This window comes from Ascaphus truei, chromosome 5 (genome assembly GCF_040206685.1).
Source record: "Ascaphus truei isolate aAscTru1 chromosome 5, aAscTru1.hap1, whole genome shotgun sequence".
Lineage (NCBI taxonomy): Eukaryota > Metazoa > Chordata > Amphibia > Anura > Ascaphidae > Ascaphus > Ascaphus truei.
In genome coordinates, this window is record NC_134487.1 from 95517258 (window position 1) to 95537257 (window position 20000).

The 20000-nt window shown below is 38.3% G+C and overlaps 1 protein-coding gene across 1 annotated transcript in view; it reads right to left on the reverse strand.

The window, feature by feature from the left end:
* Positions 1-20000, reverse strand: part of TPH2 (tryptophan hydroxylase 2) — a 121153-nt gene that overhangs the window by 819 nt on the left and 100334 nt on the right. Inside the window, exons 10-11 of the mRNA XM_075600230.1 lie at positions 1274-1407; positions 1-1178 (exon numbers count right to left, since the gene is read on the reverse strand). The exon at positions 1-1178 is cut by the window's left edge and continues 819 nt beyond it. Of these exons, the coding sequence (XP_075456345.1) occupies positions 1004-1178; positions 1274-1407 (309 nt within the window). The 3' untranslated portion in view covers positions 1-1003. The remainder of the gene's footprint in view (positions 1179-1273; positions 1408-20000) is intronic.

Consider the following 20000-nt stretch of genomic DNA (forward strand, 5'->3'; position numbering starts at 1 on the left):
TACACAACAGGAGATCACTTGTGTGAAAGGAAAAACATGTGGCTACTCTCCCCTGTACAAATTTTTATTAAGACTGTACACACACAAAAAAATCCAGAAAACCAATGGTATTCTGTCTTATTCTTTGGATTGAGACAAAGTTCACATATTATAGTAATTCAGGGGATGTTTTTCCCCCCATATTTTAGTTGAAATTAGTCAACAAAGATTATGTAACATTACATTTTAAACACTATAACTCTTTGGTTTATTTCTTCTGATGATTATGTAATTTCTGATCTACCGGAACTGGAATAAAGGTTTGATAAGATTGGTTTGCACCGGACAAGCATAATCAGAGATGGTTTTTATAGATATTGAATAACTCACAACATTTGCTTTGCACATTGACTTGCTCATTTAAGTAATTATGGTAACTATATTGTTGCTGCATTTCATGAGTTTTCAGTCTGAAACACAAATATATTTTGTTTTGTTTCCCAGTGTTAGTTTGAAAGCAAGACTGTTTTAACTAATCTAGCGGTAAATAGAAATACATCTAAACATTTTTATTAAAATTGCTTTTCCATTTGTTTTCACTTCTAGCCTGGAGAGCTATCGATAAGCGTACAACTACAGCCTCAAGTGTTACTATTGAACTAAATAATTATAGCAAAATACTACACAGAAGGTAAAGGAATTAGAGTAGATATACTGTATGTTGTCATTATAATTATCGCAGTACTAGAAAAGAAAAGGAAACCAAGGAAATTAGAATGTATTTGTTTAGTTGTATATATCCTCTTCTAAAATTGTACAGTTGTATTTAATTCGTTGCTAACACAAATTTAAAGTCTGAAGGACACAGAAGCCATTGATACATAGTATATTACAGCAGTGGAATGAGCTACAGTAGTTAAGGTACACATGGTTTGAAATATGCCTTAGCATGAAAAGCTGCAAGTGTCTGAAGATGCCGTGCAGGCTCCTCCAAAAAACAATATTTAAGGCCTTCTTCCAAAATTCATATTCCCAAATATTTATTCATTTTTGTTAAAGCATCACACACTGTGTTTAGATCGCTCCGTAAGTCTTGTACAACATTTTCAATACTCCTGGTGTTTTTAAGGATTTCTATGCTCTGGGTGTAAGGATTGAAGTAGACTGAGAAGGGCCGATTGATTGATTTGGCAAACTCCCTGAAAAGAAGAATCAATAAAAAGTAAGAAAAAAATCATACTGTACATATATTCAATGTTATATGTATTTCAATTTTTATAATAACTAAATGTACCTCATTTTTTCCTTGGCTTCATCAAAGCTTTCTGAGACAAAGTAAGCATCCTGAAAGGTAGTTATAATACATTCTTGCATGCAAGTTGTCTTTGGATCAAACGCTTTCACAATGGCTTTGTCAGACAAGGCATGCTACGGAAAAAAGAAAGTCAAGATCGTGAGCTCTCACGAGCAGGGCCTCTCTGTATCTGTTTGTGTATGTTTGTCCTCACTTATATGTAACGGTTTCTGTAATATACATAACTCTGTACCCCATTGTACTGCACTGCGGAATATGTTGGCGCTTCACAAATAAATGACAAGAAATGATAACAATAGAAACAATAATAATATAATAATACATCTTGTAAAAATATTCAATGAACTAAAAAAGTACAAATCCCACAAATTATATGGTGTACTTTTGCTTAACTTCTTACAGGCATATTAGATATCATAAGAATGTTCCCTTTTCTAAAGACCCAAAATACAAAGAACTTTTGATTCATGGTGTGACAATAGGCCCTATCTATATTCACCACTTCCGCACAAAAGCTTAACTTGAGTTACAAATTACATCTTTAAAATATATGGTATAGTTTTATGGAATTCCCAAGGATGTTGAAAATATTTTCATCACAAGGGATCTCAGATGATTGGATTGATACCACGTATGACATGTTGGTCTACGTTACATATCAGATACCTATTTCCCTTTCAAAGAGTAAAGTTACCCCTCAAAATGGATATCCACACGTGTCTTTTAATTATACAAATGCAACGGGCATTATTTTAGGTATTATCGAGAGAAAGTTAGGAGGGTTTTTCTATACTCAGGAATTTTTTAATTCAAAAGCAAAATACTTTTCTTTCCCCAAGCCTTAAAAATGTAATGAGGGAGAGTAAAGGACACGCCCCAGAAGGTGGACTCATTCGGTTTCCAATGCAATGTTTTTTACTATGAAAACCATGCATTTGGGATATGTATTAATAATTCAACAAAGGGTGTGTTAAATGCTAAAGCACGTGAATTCTCCTTCTTTCACCTCAAGATCTTTTGAGAAGTCTAATAGTTGGTCATTTCTGTTTGGTTTATGCCATAATTTTCTTGAAACTGTCTGCATGTTATACTTTAGGTTTCTTGTAATGTTTATTTTCTGTAACTAAGCACTGTACTACTTTTGTATATTACATCTAAAATTGAATAAGTATTGTCTTGACCTCTAATTGAACTTGGCATGTTTTGAAGAGAGCAACTGCATTTTGAACACATTTAGCTACAATAGATTTTGGTGTGTAAATTCCATGTATTTTTCTCAGTAAACAGGGATCAAAAACCCTGCAAGTAAAATTGACACTATTTTTGGTGGTGGTAGTGATTTAAGATATATATTGTGATGGATTGAGGGGAGATATTACTCATTTTAGGGACCTTGCTGGGAGATAAGTGCGTCAGCTGGATAGCTGTGTATTAAGCCTTGTCACATACACAAGTCATGTGCTCACAGGTGTGGCGTTCGTGAGACATGGTGAGAACCCTGAATAGAAGCAGACAACTCACTTTAGGAAATCTACTTCTACCTTTATCTTTTCGTACATTACATGTACAGTATACGCCAATACATCTTAGGACCATATCTGTTGTTAATGTGCTGTAAATGTACAGTAGCTATATGGTTGGAGGAGTTTCGACTACAGAATTCCCAAATGGAAGGACCTCTTGCATAATGATTCAGATAGTTTTACACATCACAGACATACTAACAGGCTGTTTAAAATACTACGTGGGCATCAATTAGCATAAATAAGCAAATGTAGCTATGGAACTGTCCTTATGAAGGTAGACAATGTTAATATTACTAAACAGTGTAATTTTATAACATACCTTCCAGCGCCAGAACAAAACTGACAGCTTATTCAAGTGACGTATATTAGAGAAGATGGATCACACCACTTAGTAAATATGGGCCATAATGTCTTAATATTTATTTTGCATGTCAAGCTGCTAGAAGTCATTGCAATTAAACAACATGTAATCAATTTACACTTCTCCAAAAATTACAACTACTAACTTTACACTAAACTTTGAAACTCAGAAAAGTCACTACAAAAAGTGATTGAGGATTGAGAGAGATCCATTTCAGAGCAACGGTGATAGCAAGTCTGTAAATCATGGTAGTGAGATCTAATTTCAGATATTAGTGGGAGATGCTTGGCTGAAAGTGACTAAACTGCGATACAGTCATCTCAAGAAGATCCAGAGTACTTCTGAGACTGTGGGATGTAAAGGGAAAATGTTATTGAAATGCAGTATTGAGTGCTCAAGAGCTCCTTCTTTCAAACCCACCCTCTTCTTAAAGATGCAATCCATTTAAAACCAGAGACAGAACATGAAACACAGACAGAGCTCAGTGCTACATCCATTGACACAAATACACGGTACAGTGCCTAAATATATATATATAGATATCTTTGGAATAAAATGGTATTTTAGTTTAACTCTTTGGCCAAAGTGTTGTAAGCCCTTGAGCCCCTCCAAGGCAGACCACGTTTCAAGGGTCCTGACACTAATATAAATTCTTAATAACCTGTACATTACCAGGAAGAATGAATACAGTACAGTAATGCAGGCCAAAATATATTAAGCACCCTGTTTTAATTTTATGTGTTAAACTGTGGTAGTGCTGATCAGGGGACTATTGCACAGAAACTCTCATTGATGGCAATGGTGTTGGTGCTTCATTTTAATGAATAACCCCCATAGTAGATTAAACTCTTTGTTTGGAGGAAATGTTAACTGTCTCATTCTATCTCCAAAATTTAAAGTTACAAGTAAATGTCCCTGCAGTACTCCATAATAAAAAGAGCTTAGAGTCACTGCACCATGGCTTACTAAAATGATCAAAGTGTGACAATAGCTCAAAATATATTATCAAACTAGAGTGGTGGGGATTGTACCTTTATTATGAAACTAGACCATGTAAAGCAATACTGACTATAATTACACAAATGTCTACATGTTTAAAGAGTTCTGTACGGCACAACCTTCCAGTTATCGCTTCATAAGAAAGCTGAAGAAATGTACTGTAGGCTTCACTGACAATTCCATTAGGGCTAAAAAAAAAACACTGATCACTATGGTGAAGAAAAGGAAGACTAGGGAACACATCACAGTGTAAATGTGTGGCTCCTGTCAGTTAATAGTAGTATTCAATCACTGATATACAGTACTTGAACTCTGTGATGGACAATAGGGATCAGCCACTTTTCTAAAATTAGGTCTTAAATTGTAGAAATATGTTCAAGTTACTCTGAGGGGTCCAGTCATCCTTACTGAGAAATGAAATTACCCCCATATTGCAACCATGACAGTAGTAGTAACACAGTTATTAAATGTATTTCAGGCACACTATCAGGTATGTTTGAAATGAATAAACTAGCAACATGAATACACAATGCAGTGGGTATGATGTTAGTCTTGAGTCCATTTGCACTCTAGGATGTTGAGTTAATCACTTTAGATCTTTGTCCCTTTCGAGAACTTTTTTTTTTTAAAGGCGTATATAACGCAAATAATATTTTCTGGCAAGGAACATGTTAAATAATCCTGAGGTTTATAGTTAACATTATCATCTGTACTCCAGAGAATTCATCATGAACATTGAACAATACAATCTCACATCCCTTGCTGCTATATATTGGACACTATGAAAAGTACTGTGCAGATCATGTTGTTCATATATTGAGCAAATCAAATGCCTTGCACTTCTGCAAACTACAGTCCTAATTATCCAGCTTTGAAAGAAATGTCACAAAGGAACATCAATCATCTACAATAGTCTCAACTACCAGCCATGACAGCTGCTCCCATATACAGCTGTTATCTTCCTTCTTGCCTTTGCTTCATATAGAATAGAACTAGATGTTGTTAATATTTAGGACATAAAAAATTATTTGCAGGATAATACATTAAAAGAAAGAGATAAAAAGAGGAATCATCCATTCGTCGAGTTTGAGGACTCATTCAAATCTAAGCAGATATATCTTCAAAAACTCTAAGCAGACGTAGGGACCTACATAAAGTCACAGAGCTATTAAGGAAACATAAGATAAAATATAAATGGGGTTTCTAGTTCAGGCTGATTATATTATACAAAGGATCACAAATATCCATTAAAGATCCGGCCGAAGGTGACACCCTACTAAAAAAAAATGCCCCCCCCACCCACTGTTAAAGGTTAAATTGTTAACTTGCTGCCCCCTCCGCTTACCTCAATACCTACAAGTGAGTTAGAAACACTACTTCTGGGACATGGGGGCATCGAGGGTCCCCCTCCCCGGATTTCCACCCCATTCCCAATACCAAGTTAAATTCCCCATCTATATGTTGGCACATTTTGGTTTATTATTTATTTATTTAAAAAATGTTTTACCAGGAAGTAATACATTGAGAGCTACCTCTAGTTTTCAAGTATGTACTGGGCATAGAGTTAAGATGACAAATAATACATGGTTACAAATACATAGTTAAAGTGAACAGGGTATTCATTATATACAAGACATTGCATGCACAGTTAGAGGTAATATATATTCTAGGTGTATGTAACAGTTACAGACCAGATTCAAATGTGAGACAGCTTTAGATTTTAAAGAACTTAGACTGGTGGTGGCTGTTAGAGTCTCCGGTAGATTGTTCCAGTTTTGGGGTGCACGGTAAAAGAAGGAGGAGCGGCAGAATTCTTTGCTGAACCATGGGACCATGAACAGTCTTTTGGAGTCAGATCTCAGATGATAAGTGCTGCATGTGGTTGGGGTGAGGAGCTTGTTCAGATAGACGGGTAGCTTGCCCAGAAAGTATTTGAAGGCAAGAAAGGAAAGATTAACTTTGCACTTAGACTCAAGTGATGACCAATCTAGTTCTTTGAGCATTTCGCAGTGATGTGTGTTGTAGTGGCATTGGAGAACAACCCGGCATATTGAATTGTAGAGGGTGTCAAGTTTGCCAAGGTGGGTTTGGGGTGCCGAGCCATATACTATGTCACCATAGTCAATAATAGGCATTAACATCTGCTGTGCAATACGCTTTCTGACCAGCAGACTTAGGGAGGATTTGTTCCTGTAAAGTACACCTTGTTTGGCATAGGTTTTGGATGTCAGGGTATCAATGTGCATTCCAAATGTTAAATGGGAGTCAAACCATATGCCCAAGTATTTAAAACTAGTAACAGTAGTTAGGGTAGTAGGATTAGTGTTGGTTCTGATCTGGAGCTCAGTCATTGGAAGCTTTAAAAATTTAGCCTTGGTTCCACATACCATTGTTACAGTCTTGCCAGTGTTTAAAAACAGTTTGTTTTTGGAAATTCCGTTTTCAAGTCTCAAAAAGTCAGATTGAAGTATGTGTTTATGTTTTGGATATATGTTGGTATATTTTTGTTTGCTCCTTGAAAGATTCTTTGTGCACAGGTTGAGCGACAGGAGCCCGAATCGTCTCATAGACAAAATGGAATCCTCTCTATGGTACAGGGAACTCATATCAGGACTGGAAGAGACTGGAAGAGAGGTCTTACCCAGGTGGGTTCCAAATTGGGCAAGGTATGTGACATCCTCTTATCACACAAAAATACCTAAATTCAGAACAACACAGAGTATAAGTCCCCATATAGGTTTCCCATGGACAATCTAAAATGTATTACACAGAGGGGTCTATGCACTAAGCTCCGATAAGTCAGTTATCGACCTTATTGCCAAAAAGACCTACTGCTATTCAGTAAGCTCTGATAAGTTAGCAATAGAGCTTTTCAGCAAAAAATTTTGCAAGGAAAAAAAAATCGCCAAACGCGCGGCAAAAGCTACTTATCACTACTTATCGCCAGCTTTTCCAACTTGTGGTATTCTAGTAGCCCTGATTAGCTTATTGAGGCTAATTGCGGTTCTAGAATTGAGACTTCCTCTCACAATCGCCTCGCCAGGAAAAGTTGGCAGGAGGGTGGTGAGAAACTGCCGATAAGGCGGCGAGACAGGACTTGGGGAAAAAATGCATTTTTCCTGCATCGGATTGATGCCGTGGGTCTCCGGAGCTGATATCCATTAATTTAAGCACCGGAGATCCCCTTCATGAATCCCATGCAATAAAAATGCATTTACAGTCAACTTCATTACCTTAGCGGCTAACCGCTAAGGCAATGAAGGGGTTCATGGACAACAGCAGATTTATTGGGGGCAGAGGGGGTGAGTGAAGGGGTTACTTGACCCTTCACTCACCCCCTCTGCCCCCAATAAACATTACAATATGTTATAATCACCAATACAGACCCACCCCCTGTGCCCCCACATAAAACCATCATTTATTATTTTTATACACAGGATTCATACCAGAGGCCCGCGGGGGTCCCCGGGTAGTCCTTATGGGTGTCCATGGGCCTCCAAGTGGTCCCTGCACATGCAGTACAGTAATGGGCAAAATAACTATTATCCAGATATGGATAATAGCTAATTTGCCATTTATTAAAACAAACATCAGCCAGTCAGCATAAATAAACTAAATAAAAACCATTCTACTTATCCCTGCCATTCTGAAGGGCGTCCTCATCAGCATACTGCAGGGACATGTCCTTCGTTGCTAGAAAGTTCTTCGTTCAAAAGGATGTGACATTGTCAGGTTTTTGAATTGTACAGCTGAACTCCGTTATAACACGGTGCTCGGGTCCACATAATGAGACCCGGGATTGCGAAATGGCCGTCGTGATCAGGGGTTCCGTGAGGACTTAACTAGCATCTGCAGCTCTCTCAGATGCTTCATCAGCATCAGGCCGTGTCCACATGCACGGCTCTTACGTACGCTCTCACAAGCTTGGTACTTGGGGAAACAGTTCAATTTGACTTTCTAGCGCAGAGGAGGGTCTCATGGCCCTTCTGACATGGCAGCCCAACAGTGAATACATTTTATATAATACACATGCAGTAATTGAACCAATGATCTTTCATATGCTAGTGCAATTCTCTAGCTGCTCCACCACAACGTTGTTGTTATGAATCTGACTCTATAAACAAACTTAACATCTACTGCACAGTGCAGTCCATCACCATGAACCTTGGAAATGTTTATAAATCGGGAGCCACGCTCAGACCGCGTTATATGCGGATCCATGTTGTAGCAGATCGCGCTATAACGGGGTTGAGCTGTATATTTTTTTATTATGTTTTTCATTGCCCATTAATAATGTATTAATCTGTACCCCTTTGGGTTAATCTGTACCCATTTTGAGGTTCCGGGACCCCCTGCTTCCCAAGATACAGACCCTTTTATGGGGTGCCGGTATCTCCTATGCATTGAAATGTCCCACGTCACGTGACCAATCAAATGCATAGGAGATACCGGCACCCCCTACCGGGGCCTGTATCTCGAGAAGCACGGGATCCCCGGACCTGAAATCTACGCGGTTCTGCTCCGGAGACTCTCTGCTCACATGCACTAGTATTAAAATGTCAATTAAAAAAAATTTGAGCGACTCTCTCTCTGCAGCAGAAAGACCTCGCCGGGTGAGTCCTTTTCATAGGGGCGATCTTCACACTGCCGGCTACTTTCCATTTTTGCAAATGTTGCTATCCCGGTATTCGGGGATTTCTGCATACCGTGATAGCAACACTGTCAAAAATGGAGATTTAAAAACCCTGGGGATTTTTTTCTATCGGAGCTTAGTGCATAGGTCCCATAATGTGAAAGGGTTAAATAGCCCAACAAATGGAGGACAGCCATGAATAACTATACAAAACTAAGAGCAGAACTGGTGTTTTTGCAGGAGACTCACTTTAAACGTGAATCACACCCTAATTTCTGAGACAAAATGTACCCACGGGTGTTTTTAGCCTCACCCTCAGTAAATAAAAGAGGGTAGCCATCTAATACATAACTTACCATTTACCCCATAGAAGATAATAGGCAACATGTGAGACGTTAAGGTTACATTGGCATGTGTTTATGCCCCAAACAAAGTTAGAACACAAATCTTTACATCCTTTTTTGAAGTATTAAATTCCTTTAGACAAGGGGAGGTAATTCTGGGAGGGGATTTTAACACAAGTCTGGACCCCAGTTTGGACAGATCTAAAACGCCTGGAAGAAATATAACCCCGGGAAGGATCCCATACAATGCCAGAGTGTTGTCTGAGAGGTTGGAGGCTGAATCTCTGGTGGATGTGTGGAGGGAATTGCACCCCACAGCATGGGATTACAGATAATATATAAAACAGGGGAACAGGGGGAGGAAGAGAAGCTCCCGCATCAGCTTAGAAGTAATACACAATTATATAGTAGAAGAAGATATCATCTAGTGCAAAAAGGTATGTAGGGATGAGTAGACACAACAAACAGAAAAGATACCCTCTTGAATGCACTCAAAATGATAAAGTGTGAATAATGATATATAAATAAAAATAGTTTATTAAATACCAAAGATAAAAAGTATATTGTATAGAGGGGCGTGGTAAGAGGATCCAAGACCACCCCCTAATGACATACCACAAGAAACGTCCACATAAAGTATGTGTATTGCCGTATGGTAAAGGCTATCTTGTACACAGATAAACTCTAAAAGAATAAGTAACTGCATAAGTTATGGCAGTACTATTATCTAAAAAACTGTCAGGGTACTGTACTGACCACTACCAGTACTGAGTCCTAGAAGCGGTTAATCATTAACAATAAGTATATGCCAAAATGACCAACCTAAAAAACAAAACTAGTGTGACGTAATCATATACATGTATAACAACATATGGTCACCACACAAACACACACCGGTGAAAAGTAGTCACCTACAAACAAATTAGCCGCAAAATCCATGTATGAATAAAGCACATAATAAGAGGATGGAATCCTACAAAGGGCTAGCATAAAATATGCAATAGTAAAGCCCAGAGGCACGGTTCAAGGACCGTATCCAGTTATAGCCTCCTAAACCAACTAAGCAGTATATACTTAGGGAAATGCATGTAATAAACAGTGTGCACTGGATAATATAGTGACATCACCACAGAGAGTATAACAAAAGGTGATGCATATCACTGTATAATCCTCAGGATAAGGGAAAACACATAGTAAAATATGTAGTAAGGTGTAAATACATGTGCTGATGATAGAAAAATGCATAAATACTGTAGTACCCACAGTCTGTGTAGTAACCTGGGTTTCAGCTATTAAACATCACGAGCATAGTATTAAAACACAAGTAACAGGAATCGTAACTTTCCCCGTAAGAGATGTCTTCCTCTTTATTGGACTGGAAGGGCCACTCTTCCGTGGGGTAGGGTTCATTACAGGAACGCTGCATCTTGTCCTCCATTTTTAGGCTATCAGGTGTAATTTTCTTCCTGACCTCAGGAGGCACTATTGCAGCTGTTGCCACTGTATTTTCTAGAACCCCCAATTGTGGTAGTCCTACAGATGGGCATATTTTGCTTGTAGAGGTCGTAGCTCTCACAGGCATCTCTGTACACTTTTCTTTCTTGGATAATTTTTTTCAATATCAGCAGTACTGTGCATGCATTTTCTTTTATCAGGTATACAAGTTGTGCAGTTGCTAGGTAAAAAAGTCTATTTGCTTTACACCATTTTCTTGCAGGGTGCAATCTCCCCGCTTCAGCAACAGAATTTGGTTTTCTGCCTGAGTGCAGTAATTTTCAGTCTCATATAAGATATATATAGGCAGACTTTTTTTACTATTTCTTTCATTCCCAGCAGGGTGACTCAACATTCAGCAATTGGTTTTGAAAAAACCTTTTACACAGTTCAGAAATCACTTTTTCCCCCTATAGGGCAATTTTACACTCAGCATTGGTTTGCTAAAAATTCCCCTGCTTCAGCACAGTCTTGTATCAATTTTCACACTTTTCTGCATATACTCCATTCACAGCTGGTAGTCCTATGCGGTGTGGCAACCTTTATCTGCAAAATCAGTACCACTCGTGGGTCACCATCTGTATTCACTGCTTCAACGAAACTTTTGAAAACAACAAACACCTATCCCTTTCCAAGGGCTGACTCACTTCTTGAACCCTGACTATGGCTGAAAGGCAAAGACCCCTATTTCAATGACCATATTACACTTTGTGATAGGCAAAATAAGGTTTAGCTACTTCAGCAGTCTCTTCTGGGTTTTTGTAAGTTTTCAGTGGTGTATATCCCTTTAATTCCGATCTCTGCTGCATGAAGTTTTTTTTTTTTTTTTTTCAGACTGTTTGTAGGCAAAAAGCATAAAAACAAATTTCACATAAAAATCTCCGGTCCTTTTTAACTACAAAGACACCTCTTATCCCACTTCTCACACCAAATGTAGACGGACGTTCACAGAGGTACACAATTGGAGTCGTTAAAATGTGAAATTATAATAGTCTTTATTGTGCCTTTTCCTTTTTATCAGGAAATTATCCAAACACAGGGGGGAACAAAGCTTCCATTCACTTGGGAGTATTTCTAGTGAAATCCTTGCACTTAGTTCACATCTCCATTAGTTAAGCATTTCTCCCATCCAAACACATAGCATGAAAATAAGCAGATATAAGCAGTCTCTTAATAATGAAATTCTTATCTGTTTATCAGCTGTAGAGTAAGCTTCTCTGCTCTCCTGGAACCGCACCCGTGCGTGCACAGCAAAATATCAGCATCCAGGTTTAGAAGTCTTATTGGGTGTCTTGCAATCAGCTCTGCTGTGTGGCTGGCAGAACTCAAGACATTGTCAGCTCCAGAGATCTGGGTTTCTTTTGGTCAGTCTGTCCTGGGACTCAAGAACCTCTGCTCTGTCTCTCCAAAGGTCAGCTCTCCGTCAGAGCTAAAGAGAGTCACTTCCTGTCTCAAAGGCAGGCTTTTTGTAAACAATCTAATCAGGCAGGTGGTGTTTAGTAATTAACTACCACACTGCTAGATTAAAGGAACATTACTGAACAGGGATAAGTCCCCTGTTACACCCCCCTGTATTATTGTGTTACCATGTTACTTATGTGGTCCAATAGGGGCATTTCAGTTTACTGTAACATTAGTTACTAGCAGCAGTTACGATTCCTGTTGCTTGTGTTTTAATACTATGCTCGTGATGTTTAATAGCTGAAACCCAGGTAATTACACAGACTGTGGGTACTACAGTATTTATGCATTTTTCTATCATCAGCATATGTATTTACACCTTACTACATATTTCACTATGTTTTTCCCTTATCCTGAGGATTATACAGTGATATGCATCACCTTTTGTTATACTCTCTGTGGTGATTTCACTATATTATCCAGTGCACACTGTTTATTACATGCATTTCCCTAAGTATATATTGCTTAGTTGGTTTAGGAGGCTATAACTGGATACGGTCCTTGAACCGTGCCACTGGGCTTTACTATTGCATATTTCATGCTAGCCCTTTGTAGGATTCCATCCTCTTATTATGTGCTTTATTCATACATGTATTTTGCGGCTAATATGTTTGTAGGTGACTACTTTTCACCGGTGTGTGTTTGTGTGGTGACCATATGTTGTTAAACATGTATATGATTACGTCACACTAGTTTTGTTTTTTAGGTTGGTCATTTTGGCATATACTTATTGTTAATGATTAAACTCTTCTAGGACTCAGTACTGGTAGTGGTCAGTACAGTACCCTGCCAGTTGTTTAGATAATAGTACTGCCATAACTTATGCAGTTACTTATTCTTTAGAGTTTATAAGATAGCCTTAACCATACGGCAATACAAGATAGCCTTTACCATACGGCAATACACATACTAGTGTCCCCTCACGTCCCCTTCCTCATAAACTTTATGTGGAAGTTTCTTGTGGTATGTCATTAGGGGGTGGTCTTGGATCCTCTTACCACGCCCCTCTATACAATATACTTTTTATCTTTGGTATTTAATAAACTATTTTTATTTATATATCATTATTCACACTTTATCATTTTGAGTGCATTCAAGAGGGTATCTTTTCTGTTTGTTGTGATTACAGATAATACTCTGCCCCCCATCGCTCATACTCAAGGATATACTACCTATCTATAGGCTCATCATTAGTCTCACAAGTGTCCAACGCTGTTATACACAACATAATATGGTCGGACCACGCGGCCATGGAGATGACTCTTAAAGGGTTAAGTAAAGCTAGATCATCGGCCAACCTGGTGACTTAATAATGCCCTCATGTCTATCCCAGAAATCATAGAGGAGGTAGGGGGAGAGATTTCGGCTTTTTTTTAAATAAATATGTCAAAAAATATCTCAATCATTACTTTGGATGGCCCACAAAGCAGTAATAAGAGGAATCATATTAAAACAGCAGCAAGAAGGAAGAGACTGAGAAATGAAAAGATTGACCAACACTCCAAAAAACTTACAGAGTTAGAAAAAAAACATAAGCACCAGCAATCTAATAACTTATGGAAACAATTGGTGGTTGTTAGAGGAGAACTGAACTTATGCCTATCCAAAGCCTCAGAGAAAGCTCTTAGATGGACAAACCAGAAGTTCTAAGAAAAAGGGAACAATGCAGACACAATGTTAGCAGCTATACTGAGAAACCAAACTAGGTCCCAGAATATTTTTGCCATAAAGAAAATATCACGGCAGCTCGCATACAACCCCTCTCAAATTGTAGCAGAATTCCAGGTATACTATAAAGATTTATATGATGGCAAGAAGACATCTAATTTAGGTTTCTTGAATCACATAGGAATAATTAGTAAATAAACTAAAATAGTCCAACCCCACGAGTTGCAATATGAAAAGTTCTTTAGAAAAAGTTCCTAGGGTCAAAGTTTCAGGAAAAAGAATGGAAAAATATAGTGTCATTCGTTTACAGCTGTAAAGCTCCCCACATGGTAAGAATTGCACTTACATCAAAATGTCTAACCCCAGATTGTCGGCTTATTCTCCCTCCCATCCCCCTGTTGAAGCCATTTGGTGAAACACAAAGGTTGAGAGAGTGCCTAACTGCATCTGACGGATGAGCAAATAAGATGACAATTCGGGCCTTAAGACTTTCCATCCTCAATGACGTCATTCCTGAGGGCGGAGACACAGAGAGACGTGCAGAGGAGGTCAGCGTCCAGAGAACATCGCAGGGTTTTCCGTCAATTGTTATAAGGCTTATCTTTTTTAATATTGATATAAGTGCACTACCACTTTTTAAGTACATTTATAATAGTAGATGCACACTATGTTTGCTTCTATTTCTTCCTGAGAAGTGAATTTTAAAATAGTTGAGGATGAGATCAAACTGCAAAGATCCGTTCTAGACTTTTATGCTCCTGATGGCAGACATGCTTGATTACAGAAATGTTGATGTAAGTGCAATACTTACCACGCGTGGAGGTTAACAATTGTACATGAATTACACTACAATATGTTTTTTTCTTTCTTTTTCCTGAAACTTTGTACCTACTGTAGGAACTTTTTCTATAGATATATAGATATATACAGACACAAATATATCACACCACGCTTAAATCGTGTGCCTTTACCATGTCAACAGGGAAGATTTTCCATGTTTAGTTCATTGGCACTAGGGAGACGACATAAACTAAATATTCAATAAAAGAGGCACTGTATTTTGTGTTTAAGGCCTTGGGAGAAGGAGCTATATTAAATAGTAGGGTCACTTGTCATTTACATGCTAACCCAATTAAATCTAGACTTACTGAATAGCAATAACATCTGTCTGCAGGAGGAGAACTCCTACATGCTTATAAAATATATACTGTATGGTTTTTTTAATCCCTATATTAGACTTTTCCAAAAACGTTTTAAATAGTAATTTCATTACAGTATGAACAAGTACAATTAGTGGAAACTTAAACATAAGTATCCAGGTGTAAGTAATGATCATTTAAGGAAAAAGGAACAATTTACTTCTCATTTGAGCCAGTGCAAAGCAGATATGATACACCGTTTTTATTTCTACATACATTTGTCGGCCTCCTTTCTTTCTCTGAATGTATGTTTTTACACAAATTGTTTTTATATATGTAAATAAGAAATACATAGAACCTGCGCTCCTCCCTTACTTTTATGGAAAACAAGTACACAATTCCAGCGCGCCTCCCCAATTAGATCGCAATATACTGTATTTGTGAGATTTCTACATTGTGAACCTAAGTCTAATAACAAAGGAGTCATGTAGTTGCATCCTTTGATTTAAAAAAAAGTATTCAAGACTGCTATGAGACATTAGAGTAAAACGAAAGAAGAGACCACCATCGATGACTGGAGTCAGGAGGGGATCCAAATAACAATTCTTTATTGTAGTACAAGCACAGGAACACCTCCTACACATTTCAAAGGACTTACTCACTTTATGGCATACACCTCCCTGTGTTTTGGGATCGAATGATCTTATTTAAGCGGGGTATTTGAGCATTCTTACAAACTTTCTTGCTATGAGACATTGTCTCAAACTACAGACCTATTTCTATTTTATCTCTATTATCTAAAGTCATGGGAAAATACATTTATTCCCAACTAAGCAACTTTTATAAAAGGTCAACATTTCTCAGTGAATTCCAATCTGGCTTCCGACCAAATCACACCCCAGTAACGACCATCTTAAAAATTTGCAATGGAATCCAATGTGGTAGGGAACTAGGATCATTGGCAGATGCAATATTCCTAGATTTTGCAAAGGTTTTTCATTCTGTTGATCGCTAATATGTTAAACAAGCTCAAATACTCTGGTATTGGACCACATTGTTTAAACTGGTTTAACTCTTAATTATCATTAAGATCTCAACATGTGTCTATATCAGGCTCCAACTCTAACCACTTGGAAATTGCCTGTGGGGTCCCCCAAGGTTCTGGTCTGGGACCCTTATTTTATTCTGTCTTTATAAATGGCCTACCCACCGTTTGTAAGACGACTTCTTTGTATGCTGATGATACTATTCAATGTGCATGCAGTCCCAGCCTCTCAGCCCTTGAAAATGTACTGCTACTGTATCTGATTTTTCAAAGGTTGAAAACTGGATCACCCAAACAAACTGTTTTAAAATACTATCATAACAGTAATAGTTTGGGATAAAGACTACAATTCGTAAGCTGCCCATGACAGAGCTGTTTAGAACCAGCTTTAATACTGATCTTGCCTCAGTTACTAGCTTTAAATATTTAGGTATGTGGCTTGACTCCAATGTATCAATTGGTTTGTATATTGACAAACTGACATCCAAAATATATCACAAACTGGGTGTTCTTTATAGAAATAAATCCTGCCTAAGCCCATTGGTCAAAATGCGCATCGCACAGCAGATGCTAATGCCGATTATCGACTATGGGGATATAGTGTTTGATACTGCGAACCTGACATTCTTTACAACTCAATATGCTGTTTTGTATTACTATGTAACTTCAACACACCCACCATTGTTTTATTCATTCACTGAACTAGGTTGGCTATCCCGTGAGTCCAGATGTAATGTAAATCTTTCCTGTCTTACCTTCAAGTACTTTCTGGACAAGTTACCCAATTATCTGAGCAGGATTCTTACCGTTACTGTACACAACACTTATCTTCTTAGATCGACCTCCTGGAATCTGCTTATACAGTAGTCCTACGGTTCAAAAAAGAATCCGGTCACCATTCTCGTACCGATCACCCCAGTGCTGGAACAATTTACTGTACCTGAGTCTCTCAAATCCGCTTCCTGTCTAAATTCCTTCAAGACTTCGTCTGTTTCCCATTTGAAACATGTTTGTAACTGTATCTTGTAATGTTGTCAACTTTACCTTGTGCTAGTCATACTTGAAAACGAGAGGTAACTCTCAATGTATTTTGTTCCTGGTAAAATATTATAGAAATAAATAACCCTGTCAAGATGAACTCCAATATAGCACGCACCTACACTAAATTAATACAATTCCTTATTGTTCTATGGACTAAACTTGGTGGAATATGTGAAAGTGCCCAAAGGGTTAAATGAATGAAGCTTAATGCGTTTTGTGATTTAGTGCAGTTAAAAACTGATATAAACCAGTAACAAAGTTCCCTTAACATAATGAAGGAAAACGGTGGGTGGGGGCAGAAATTCCTTCGTGAAACATAATACTTAGACATACAGTTAGATCCGGAAATAATTGGACACTGACACAATTTTCATAATTTTGGCTCTGTACACCACTACAACGGATTTGAGATGAAACAACCAGGATGCAATAGAAGTGCAGACTTTCAGCTTTAATTCAAGGGCTTGATCAAAAATATCGTATGAAACGTTTAGAAATTGCAACCATTTTCATATACAGTCCCTTATTTCAGGGGCTCAAATGTAATTGGACAAATCAACACAATCATAAATAAAATGTATATTTTTAATACTTTGTCGAGAATCCTTTGCAGGCAATGACTGCTTGAAGTCTGGAACGCATGGACATCACCAAATGCTGGGTTTCCTCCTTTGTGATGCTTTGCCAGGCCTTTGCTGCAGCAGTCTACAGTTGTTGTTTGTTCGTGGGTCTTTCTGCCTTAAGTTTTGTCTTCAGCAAGTGAAATGCATGCTCGATCGGGTGGAGATCAGGTGATTGACTCGGCCATTGCAGAATATTCCCCTTCTTTGGGTTGCTTTCACAGTATGTTTTGGGTCATTGTCCACCTGTAAAGTGAAGCGCCGTCCAATCAACTTTGCTGAATTTGGCTGAATCTGAGCAGACAATATATCCCTATACACTTCAGAATTAATCCAGCTACTTCTGTCTTCTGTCACATCATCAATAAACACTAGTGACCCAGTGCCATTGTAAGCCATGCATGCCCATGCCATCACATTGTCTCCACCGTGTTTTACAGATGATGTGGTATGCTTCGGATCATGAGCCGTTTCAAGCCTTCTCCATACTTTTTTCTTCCCATCATTCTGGTACAGGTTGATCTTAGTTTCATTTGTCCAAAGAATGCTGTTCCAGAACTGGACTGGCTTTTTTAGATATTGTTTGGCAAAGTCTAATCTGGCCTTTCTATTCTTGAGGCTTATGAATGGTTTGCACCTTGTGGTGAACCCTCTGTATTTGCTCTCGTGAAGTCTTCTCTTTATGGAAAACTTGGATAATGATATGCCTACCTCCTGGAGAGTGTTCTCCACTTGGCTGGATGTTGTGAAGGGATTTTTCTTTACCATGGATCATGGTATTTTTTACCTACGATCCTTTACCTACGATCATCCACCACTGTTGTCTTCCGTGGCATTTTTGTGTTGCAGAGCTCACCAGTGCGTTCTTATTTTCTCAGAAAGTACCAAACTGTTGATTTGGCCACTCCTAATGTTCCTGCTATCTCTCTGATGGATTTTCTTTTTTTTTTTGCAGCCTAAAGATGCCCTGTTTCACTTGCATTGAGAGCTCCTTTGACCGCATGGTTTGGGTTCACAGCAACAACTTCCAAATGCGAATGCCACACCTGGAAACAAGTCCAGACCATTTACCTGCTTAGTTGATGATGAAATAACAAAGGAATAGCCCACACCTGTCCATGAAACAGCTTTTGAGTCAATAGTCCAATTACTTTTGGTCCCTTGAAAAAGAGGGGGCTACATATTAAAAAGATGTACTTCCTAAACCCTTCCTCCAATTTGGATGTGAATACCCTCAAATTAAAGCTGATAGACTGCACTTTAACCCATATGCATTATTTAATTGTAACTTAAATTTATTTTGGTACACAGCCGAAATAACAAAACTTGTATCAGTGTCCAATTATTTCCGGAACGAACTGTATCTTATTCTCATAGCTCTTATTGCTGTAAGTCATAGACACTCACCAACTCTTGGACTGACATTGAGGTGCATTATATCTTGTTGCTGATTGGAGAACTAGTAAGGTGCTCAGAACCTGAAAGGAGGAGCCAGACACCTCCAAAGAACTATTTAGTAAAACAGAACAGGTGAGCTAAGACCTACCCCTATAACAGAATGTATCTGTAACACTATAACTCAACACCTTTATGGAGTAGGCAGCTAAGAATAACATTGGCCTTACATTTATGGATAACAAGTACATAGAACCTGCCCTCTTACCTTTATGGACTAACATACAATAATAGTTTGTTGTTGTATAGCGCTGCTAGTGTTACATAGCGCTTTACAAAGAAATTTTGCAGGCACAGGTCCCTGTCACATGGAGCTTACAATCTATGCTATTTGGTGCCTGAGAAACAGGGAGATAAAGTGACTTGGCCAAGGTCACAAGGAGCCGTCACGTGATATTCTTTAATGGCTATATGCTACGGTTGAGGTTTTTTGTTGCCTTTTTCACCCACCATAACTTAAGGTGGATGGTAAACCTACCCAGCTTGAAAATTGCAAAGCCAGTACAAGCAACCTCACACTGATGAGACTCAAAAGGTCGAAACAGCTGCCTGTGAGTGGTTTGCCTGTCTTTGCATCTAATCCCCATGCTGTGTTTAAAAGCTGTGTGAACAGCATAGCATTTGCTTATAAGGGTTCCATGTAAAAATGGATTTCATGCAAAAGCTGACACATTGTGTGCTCATTTGCATGTTTTTTCCCAGAATCCCTTGCTTCAGTGGAAGCACTGTATGCTAGGTGATAATGGTGAAAGGCAGGGTTGCAGACCTGTCTAAGACATGTGGATGTCCTCACAAGTGATATTCTTTATTATATAGAGACAGATAGAGACAGATAGATATGGAAATTTCATTTAAAACTAGCAGCTAGTCTCTACAAACTTTCTATCATCACGCAAAACTACAGTATATGTGCAATTTGT